General features: G+C 52.4%; 2 protein-coding genes across 2 annotated transcripts in view; both read right to left on the bottom strand.

Moving 5' to 3' along the window:
• Mypop (Myb related transcription factor, partner of profilin) overlaps positions 1-5339 on the bottom strand; it is a 10634-nt gene extending 5295 nt beyond the window's left edge. The window contains exons 1-2 of the mRNA XM_021167835.1: positions 5231-5339; positions 3964-4752 (exon numbers count right to left, since the gene is read on the bottom strand). Of these exons, the coding sequence (XP_021023494.1) occupies positions 3964-4474 (511 nt within the window). The 5' untranslated portion in view covers positions 4475-4752; positions 5231-5339. The remainder of the gene's footprint in view (positions 1-3963; positions 4753-5230) is intronic.
• Positions 5340-7780: 2441 nt separating this feature from the next.
• On the bottom strand, positions 7781-9211 carry Nanos2 (nanos C2HC-type zinc finger 2). Its single transcript, XM_021169186.1, has one exon. It carries the CDS (start codon positions 9134-9136, stop codon positions 8726-8728), a length of 411 nt encoding a protein of 136 aa, XP_021024845.1. The 5' UTR covers positions 9137-9211; the 3' UTR covers positions 7781-8725.
• Between the last annotated feature and the right edge of the window lie 443 nt (positions 9212-9654).

The raw sequence follows: 9654 nt of genomic DNA, 5'->3' as shown, positions 1-9654 counted from the left end.
AAAAAAAAAAAAAAAAAAAAAAAAAAAAAAAAAAAAAAAAAAGACTCAGGGAACTATGGCTATGTGCCACCGTGTGTGGCTGTCATATCCTTTAAATATTGCGTCAGAAATAAGTGACCCCTTAGTTCAGTTCCCAGTGCCAGCAAAGATGCAAGCCAGCCGCTCCTCTCCTTTGATGACAACAACTTCCGTTTTGTAAGTTTTACTCAGTATTAAGTGGTCAGGTAGGCTGGGTGCTATGGGACAGGCTTAATCTCAGCACTCAAGAGTCAGAGGCAGTGGATCTCTGCGAGTTCAAGGCCAGCCTGGTTTACATAGTGCGTTCCAGGACAGCCAGGCCTACATAGAGAGACCAGGTGGTTGAGGACAAGCTTGCCTCAGGGCCTTTACCTTGTGGTTCTCTCTAACTGCCACGCTCAAGCTCCCCTCAGATATCCACTAGGCTCAACCTCTGAATGTAAGCTGCAGCTTGAATTCACCACCTCCAGGAAAGCCCTCCCTGACTCTCCTCACTGTACAAAACATTATCACTCATAACTACCCTGGGCACAGGGGCTCTCTATGCATCCCGGGCTAGCCTCAAACTCAAGAGCTGCTTTCTTCAACCTCATGAGCACTAAGCTTTCAGTGTGAGCTGCCTTTGCCTGGTGTCCCTTTCAGTAGGCATTGTTTCTCCTGTTAATAGTTATTATCTATATGGCATTATGTGTAGTGTTCTGACTATTTGTGGCATGTATCCCCCAACTGCATCAGCTCCCTAAGGGGAAGGAATTTGTCTCGTCCTCCACTGTATCTCTGTATCCATCCCCAGGAAGAGGATCTCAATAGACATTAAAACACTTCGTAACAACTTCTAAGTAAGCAAGTTGGAGTTCAGGGGGTAAGTCAATGGAACCGTGAGGGCCAGAACTTAAGCCACATATGAGATAGGCAGGAATGGCAGCAAGTCTGTAATTCCAGCCCTGGAAGGCAGATATGGAAATCCCCACGGCCAGCTGACTGGGGGTGAGGGTGGGGGTTGGGGGTGGAGCCAGATCAATGAGCTCTGGGTTTGATTGAACGAACCTGCCTCAAAAGAGACTGTAAGACAGAGCAGCTCCCAACAACTCTGAACAGCGACTCTGGGTGCCGCAAGTGTGCTCGCACACCCACACATGCATGAAAGCCTGCATGCCTATACGCATGCACACAACACACGAACATGTAACAGACAATGTATTGCTCTGGATTCAGAGAAAGAGATCAAATTGAGAATGTAGGTTGGGCTTCTGGCCGTTGACTGCATCCTGTCCTCCCCATTAACCGGGCAGTTAATGGGCAGCAAGTGCAAGTCAACTAGAAGTTGGGCGTCTGATTCTGTTCAACATCTCCCTGTGTGCTTGCTGTGTGACTTCAGGTAGGGAAACGAACCTTTCTGAATCCTATAAACTCCCTAGCGAAGGGGCCGGTTAAGGTGGCTCCGTATGTACAGATGGCTGCTGCGGAAACCTGATAAACTGACTTCGTTCCTGAGAACCCATGGTGGAGAGACTTCGGACTGAAACTTTCCTTATGATCCCATGCTCACGTGCGCTCACACTCACACACACACACACACACACACAGTAAGTAAACACTTCAGACATGTTGTTCCTCTCTTGCTTTCCTCCTCCCGTGCCTTCCCCATTCCCTTCCCCACTCTTTCTCCACGTGCTCATGGCTGGCCTCTTCTACTCTTCTCTCTCTCTCTCTCTCTCTCTCTCTCTTTCTCTCTGCCTTTCTCTACCTCCACTACCCTCTTGACTCCTTTCCCCATGCCCTGAATAAAACTCTATTCTATACTTTAAAAAACCTTCAGACTTTACTTAAAATAAAAAAGAAGAAGACCACTTGTTGGAATCATGCCTATGGCACTCCCCCCCCCCTTTCTCAGTGCCTCCCGGAGCATGTCTTTCTTCTCCATGCACACAGATTTTTTGATACTGGCTCTCATATAGCCCAGGCTGGCCCAGTGAGGTCCTGATCTCGCCTCTACCTCACTAGTGGCATGTACCACCACCCAAGGCTCACACACTCTAAGCCTTTCACCTTTACCCAATAACAACACGTGTCTGGCTCCTGCTTATCTCTCTGATCACCTCTTAAAATAATTTTAAAAAGTTCTCCTTGTAATCTTTTGGTTCCAATCCAACCTCACCAAAACTTCCTTGAGTCTCCTGCCATCATGCCTTTCCTCCTCCATACTGTGTGTGTCAGCTCTGACACCATCCCCTTCCAGAAGCCAGCCCTCTACACATCCCCAAGACTGGGTCATATATATCCTTCTGGCTCCCTCAGGCCCTGACTTCACCACCCTAGGCGTATTACCTTGAGTCACTTTTTTTTTTTTTTTTTTTGGACAGGGTTTTTCTGTGTAGCCCTGGCCGTCCTGGCACTCACTCTGTAGACCAGGCTGGCCTCGAACTCTGCCTGCCTCTGCCTCCCAAGTGCTGGGATTAAAGGCGTGCACTGCCACCACTGCCTGGCTGAGTCACTCTTTCTCCACCAGAGAACTGTGTCAAGTCCTGACTTGTGTCAGCAGAGGGCAGGCATCTAAGGGAAGAGCTATGGAGAAAATCACCATAGCTTAGTGGGAAGAAGGCTTGCCTAGCATGCGGGCAGCTCTGGGTTCTATCCCCAGTGCTGCATAAACCAGGCAAGGTAGAACATTCTTGCAATGCCAACACTAAGGAGGTGGAGGCAGGAGGAGTTTAAGTTCAAGGTCATCCTCACCTCCACAGTGGGTTCAAAGCCAGCCTAGGGCACATAGTAAGACCCCGTCTCAAAGAAATCCAGAGTGAAGGCTGAAGAGAGGGATGTCTCCACAGCAGCTCTGCCGGCATGACCTTGAGGAAGTCACCAGACTTCTCCAAGCCTTGGTTTACAGTGGTGAAGCAGTATGGACCGCCCACTGGTGACCATTACTTAAACTAGCCATGCACTCAAGAGGCTGGAGCAAGCAGTTTGCCTGGGTCACTTCACCCAGTGTTCACAGGATCTCTCCTAGGGGGAAACCCACTTTTCAGAAGTGAGTATACATGAATTTACTGAGATGACAATAATGTGGCTAACACTCAGACTGGACTCTGCCTCTAGGCGCTGCCTTGCACAGAACTCTTCCCGCACCCCAGCTCTCTGTTCATTTACTTTCAGGTCTGGAACAAACTCTAGAGCCCCAGGCACGCTGGTCAAGTGACCTACTAGCATTATTAACCTGCCCTTTCACCATTGGTTTGCGGCAAGGTCTCCAAAAAACTGACACTGGTACTTAGTGCATACAGCCCAAGGTAGGCACTGGGCTCCCAGATTCTCCTACCTCAGAATTCCACAGTAGCTGGGAGGAATTACCAGTCCCACCCACCTACTGAAATTGCAATTCCAGCTGAGCCAGGCATCCCAGGACCGGTTCCATGTCTACGACTCTGATGGTCACCAAGTGGCTGTAGAACCACCAGAGGCAATCCACTTCCTTTTCTGTTTTTTTTACAATATTATTTTTGGAAGGCAGGATCTCACAGAGCTCAGATTTGCCTCTAACACACTATGCACCTAAGGATAACACAGGTGTTGAGACTCCAAATCATGTGCTACCATATGGGTCTATGCAGTCAAAATCTGACCCTGGAACCCCTGAAAGCTGGGGAAGTACTCAACCACCAGGGCATCCCCCAGCCGGCCCTTCCTCACCCTTTTGAGCCAAGCCTCCTCTAGCTCAGGCTAGCCTTGAACTCCCATTTCTTCTGCCTTCAACTCCCAAGCAGGAGAATTACAGGCCTGTTGGCACCACATCTAAGTCTTTCCTTTCTCTGACCTTAAAGCCCCAGCTCCATAATGGTACTGACAGCACCGATGTGGTGAACATGCCTGGCCGATCTGGGCGTGAACTACGCACTGTAGGCTTCAGGACTGTTTGTAGTTGTTAAAGAAACTGGCTTTGGGACTCACCTGCCCGTCGATCCTGCCTGCGGTCCTCTGACAACACATACCGTTGTGTACTAGCGGTCGAAGCCTGCGGCTGTGAAGAGGCGGCTCCCCGGGACTCCTCAGCCCCAGCGCCAGCCCCCGGCCCCGCCACACCCGGTCCCAGGATGGCGAAAATAGTCTCCTCCTCCGCAGAGAAGGCGTCCTCAGCGGCGGGCCCCGCGCCCTGCGTGGAATGCGGCACGCGGGCCAGCTTCTCCTTGGTGCGGCGCTTGAAGTCGTTCCAACGCTTCTGAACCTCCTGGCCCGTGCGCTTCCAGCTGGTGATGCCGTTGATTTTGGTGGCGATGCTGTCCCACACTCGCCGCCGCTCGGCCACGCTCACCCGACGGCTCTGCGCGCCGTAGAGCTGAGGGTAGTGGGCGCGCACCTCTCGGATCAGGATCTGGTTCTCCTCGAAGGAGAAGCGCGGCTTGCGGAGTCGGGTGGTCTCCTCCGCTTCGCCCGGCGCCGCCGCCGCGGTCGCTGAGGCCATGGCGCCCCCAGACGCCACCGATCGGCTGCCTGGCGCATGGGGGGCGCCGGCTCTGCGGGCAAAGGGCGAACAGCGCTGGCGGTGGCTCGGTGTCCCCGTGTCGCCCCGACACGGGCTCCTCTGGTCCCCTGTGCAAAAGTGGTGATGGGAGCGGCGAGGTGCTGAGTGCAATCAGAGGTGCTTCCTCGTAGGTGACACCCGCCCAGTGCCCATCTTGTGCTTCACGCGGCCGCTAGTGCCTCGCGGAGGAGTTGATGGGTACTGGGGGGACGGACGGTCTGGAAGGATGGAGGGAAATGAGCAAAAGTGGAAGGGAAAAGGGTGCCACCGCAGGAGTTAGAGGAGAACGGGGGCGCAGTAGAACAGGACAGGGCAAGAGTAACGGGGATGCCCAGGGGGTCGAACATGCATGATGCTGGGAAGTGATGCCAACTGGGCAATGCAGCAGACAGGGGGCATCCAGATCAGAGGGGAGCGCTGGGGGCTCCCAGGGCAGTGGGTGTCAGTTCTAGGGTTCCTGAGAGAGAATGTCCAAGAATAAAGATGAAATGGAACCTTCTAGTTAAGACGGCAAAATATTAAAGCTGAGGGTCTGCAGGGATTATGGGGGTGCTGGGATTGCCGGGGAAAGGAGGGGAGTTGTGGAGATAACGGGGGTCCGAGATAAGAGGGGGGACCCCCGAGGCTTTTTTGGACTCCAGGAAGAGTGATGGAGCACAGAGGATGGGGACCCCAGTTGGGCCGCGGGTCACTCACCGTGCCGCCGCAGCCCCTGCCTGCCGGTGGGTCAGGGCTTCGGCTTCTGCGGCCTCTTCCCTCCCCCCTACTTCTCCCTCCCCCTCTGGGCCCCGCCCCCAGTAGCATTGAGAGCCAAGACGCATGCGCGCCGGGCGAACGCGGTCTCCAGATACCCTGACAGAGCTGCGTTCTCCGAGCCGTGCCTCCCAGCACGGCGCAAGCGCAGAACTTCCCGTCGCCTTGCTTTACCAGAAGGACACAGCTGCGCAGCCGCACATTTAGCGCTGAAGTAGGTTCCCTGGGCTCTGGTGCCCAATTGCGCATGTGCACACCTACAGCGCGCATGCGTGTCACTGGCAACTTGCCCGCGATGGTACCCAGGACTAAATCCCAGTGCGGGCGCAGTAGAGAGATAGAGATGCTGGAGAGAGCGCTAGGACCAAGCGGAGTTTCTTCCCTTTGAGTAGTCCTCTAGCCTACTAAGCAAAGTCTTATTTTGAGAAAGGGGAGGAGAAGAGCTTCATTTCCATGACAACTGCGTGGGTGGGGTCTGGGGGTGTTAGGAAACCTTGCCCACGCCCAATCCCTCCTCTGCGCAGGACCACTCGGAAACTACCTCCTACGGATTGAGGCGGGGCACCATGGAAATATTCCCCGCCCATGCAGAGGCGGTAACCATAGCAACCCAGCAACCTCCCAATGGTGCCTGGGAGGCCCCCTGTCCACAATTTGACGTCATGGCTCGGAGAGGGAGTTCAAAGGCAGGAATTTCTTGAAGGGTGGGGATGGCGATCCTAGAAAAGCGCAGAGCAGGAGTGATTCGCGAGCACCGCTTGAATGAACAGGATGGCCGGATGGCCGAGTGAAAATTTTCAGTGCCGGCAGTTTCAAGGTCATTGGGTAAACGGCACTTCGTTCATCTTTCCGACAGTTACATATGAGCTCTCACATAAAAGGCAAATTGTGTTCAATACCAAAAAATTGTTTCTGAGGGCATTTTACTAAGTATCCCAGGCTGGCATTGAACTTGCAGCAATAATATCTCTGCAGCCACCAGCGAGGCTAGAAAAAAGACATGATATGTGCGGACATTACACATAAGGAAAAGATGACATTTGTATTAAGACCCGAAGCAGAGAGGGAGGGCTGGAGCTCAGCAGTTACCATCTTTCCCGGGAACACCAGAGTTAGGATCTCTGTATCCAAACGCCGGGGCTCATAACCATCCTTAGCTCCAGCCTGGTGCCCTCTGCTGGCACCAGGCATGGACGTGGTGGACAAACATACAAGCAGGCAAAACACTCATACACATAAAAGGGAGAAAAATTCTGTTTTTTGTGTGTGGTTGGTTCCTTTTTCTTTTTGAGTTACGGGTTTTTTGTTTTTTGTTTTTGTTTTTTTTTTTGGTTTTGTTTTTGTAACCTTGATTGTCCTGGAACTAGCGCTGTGGTCGAGGATGACCCCGAACTCAACGGAGATCGGCCTGCCTCAAGAGTTTGGGGACTGATTAAAGGCCAGCCACATCACCACCGGCCTAAGATTGGGTTTTAATTATGTATATGCATGTGGGTGCTGGTGCCGTGGTTGAGAGAATCTTGCAGCTGGGTCCACCTGCTTCTGATGCCCGAATGCTGGGATTAAAGGGGTGCCGCTACTCCCTGATGCTGACTTACACTTTTTTTCCCCTAACCGTTTTGTGATAGGGAACCCAAAGTTTAAAATCTATCAAAACTCAGACCTAGTAGTTCCTAGTCTCACAAAATGGAAGGGAACCCCCCCGGCGTGGTGGCGCACGCCTTTAATCCCAGCACTATGGAGGTGGAGGCAGAAGCAGGTGGATTTCTGAGTTCGAGGCCAGCCTGGTCTACAGAGTGAGTTCCAGGACAGCCAGGGCTACACAGAGAAACCCTGTCTCAAAACCCCCCTCCCCCAAAAAAGATGGAAGGGAACCCATGGGTGTCCAGAGCTATAGAGCCCTAGGTTCAATCTCCAGTGAAGAGGAAAAAAAGGAGAAGGGAGGGAGGGAGGACTCAAGGGACTGTTGAGATGGCCCAATGGGTGAAGGGCGCTTGTGACCTGAGTTCAGTCCCCACATGGTAGAAAGTGGACTCCCTTGAATTATTTGACTATTGTCTGGATGTTGTACCCCCTCCCTCCAGCCCTCCTCCCTCTTTTTAAGACAGGGTTTCTCTGTGTAGCCCTGACTGTCCTGCAACTCTGTAGACCAGGCTGGCCTCGAATTGATAAGAGAGATTCACCTGTCTCTGCCTCCGGAATGCTGGGATTAAAGGCATACACCCACAACTTGCCTTTCCACACTTTTTTTTTCCTATTTTTAATTTAAAAAGTGTCTAGGTGGAGGTTGAGAATTATTTGGGAACCTGTTCCCAGTCCGACGACTTGTGTTGGAAGACATATGAGATAGGTCTGGGCAGCAGTTCTGGACCCCCTCTTGCCCCTCTTATGGTTCCCAGGGTTTTAGGCAGCCCTTCAGTTCCCTCTTGCGCTTTTCTCTCCCAGCACCCAAAGGCACCCGCCCACTAACTTGGGCAATGGAATTCAAAGACAGTAGACTAACAACGCTTTATTCAGCAGCAGACACCCCTCCTCCACCCTCATCCCATTTCCAAGCCAACCTCCTAGATAGCATAAAACCCAACTGGCATTCTTCTCTGACCCTAAAATTAAAATCTAAGCAGTCATCAGTCCCATGAGGTCTCAGACTCTTCTCACCATGGGACACACACTGATGAAACACACTCAACAATATTGGATGAGTGGAAGAGAGATAATCACCCACCGGGAGAAAGGGATCCATCAACAACTGGGGCTGGGGGCAGGAATAGAGTGAACCGCGGTTAGTGATGAAGTGAAATCTGTGGGCTTCCGCTCACCCGAGGCAGTCTGTGAAGTTACAAAGGTCTGGCAGCCTTCCCAGAGGGTCCCAACCCTCCTCTAGTTCCTGTAACCTTCCTCTTATTCCTGATGGGCATGGCCACATTCAAGGAACTGAGGAGCTGAACGTGAATGGTCCATGGAGAAGTTTGAGTCTGCAGATGCTGAAAAAGGTGAAGATGGATGGTCTCATAGTCAGTACCGACATCCACTTCTTGGCAGTGACAACGAGGATCAGTCTCTGGCACTGTCCCCAGGTCCTGAAGACTGGCCTGTCAGAGCACACTGACTGGGACTCTATAGGATAGCAAATCCAAGGGCAGCCCCCTACCCCCAGGGATCTTTAGAGAGGAACCGAGAAGTCATCACCAGGCCCTCACAATCCAAAAGAAACCACCAAGACTCACACGGTCCATGGAGAAGGTTCTCACAGTACCAGGAATGTCTGAGACACACAGTCTGGGCTGCCAGCATTTCCCAGTGTTTCAGGATCCTGAAGGCACAGAGAACGTTGAGATCGAGGGACCTCCAGCGGGCTGGGTGAGCAGAGCAGAGGGGACTAGGGTCAGAAGCAGGAGGGTGTGGGTTGTGGGTGACAGGTACTTCACAGGGTCTCAATTATCGCTTGACTCTGCGACCAGCTGAGTTTCGTCCACTGCGTCGGTAGAGAGACTGCTGACTGCTGTTGAGTGGACAATACTTGAGTGTATGAGCCTGGTCGCCGGTGGCTCCACATAGAGGACACACATAGTGCCTCAGGATGGGACACACAACCACCCCTTCAGGCGTCTTCAGCTGGTGTGAGGTGTAGACGTGACGAGACTCCCCGTTGTGCTTGCAGAAGTTGCATATGGTAGGCAGACATCCAAGGTAGACCTCCAGGCCCTGCTCACTCTTCTCCTGGGGCCTGGAGTTGGGCTTCTCAGCTACCTCACCCTCCTGTCTTTGCTTCCGGCTCTGAATTATATCCATCACCACCTGGCTCAGGTTAAAGTAGTCTTTCCATAGGTCAAAGGGCGGTAGGTCCATGGCACTTAAATGTGGCTGTGGGCACTGGAGACAGACTGGGGAGCAGGGGCTGTGAGGTCAGAGGGCAGGAGCAGGAGTTTTGTGGAGCAGAGAGGAGGCACACCCCCTTATAAATACTCTCCTAGAGACCATTCTAAGCAAAGGTGGAGCTTAGATTTAAAGGGCCCACTTCCACTAAAGATTCTTGGCTGGCTCCAATCTCCCAGGGAGATTGGAAGCAGGTTATTCCCCACGTTGCCCCTCCTCCAAGGTACTGTGTATTTCCTGGGAGGGACCTTCAAGTCCATGGGCCTCTGTTTCCCTTCTCTTCACTTTAGGGCTTTGCCTGTGTCTCTTGCTCACCTCAGACCTTCCCTCCCTTCCTCTCTCCCTCCCTCTTCTCTTCCTCCTTTCTTTTAATCATCCAGAATTTAAGATTTAACTTGGTTTTTGTTTTGTTTTGTTTTGTTTTCTGAGACTGGGTTGTCAGTATGTATCACTGACTGTCCTGGAACTCACTCTGTAGACCAGGCTGGCCT

This window comes from Mus caroli, chromosome 7 (assembly GCF_900094665.2).
Source record: "Mus caroli chromosome 7, CAROLI_EIJ_v1.1, whole genome shotgun sequence".
Lineage (NCBI taxonomy): Eukaryota > Metazoa > Chordata > Mammalia > Rodentia > Muridae > Mus > Mus caroli.
The sequence above is the reverse complement of the archived record's forward strand: the minus strand, read 5'-3'. Positions and strand labels throughout refer to the sequence as shown.

What these genes read in the sequence shown, in the direction of transcription:
- Nanos2 (XM_021169186.1), bottom strand. Translation starts at nt 9,136, where the DNA reads ATGGACCTACCGCCCTTTGACCTATGGAAAGACTACTTTAACCTGAGC.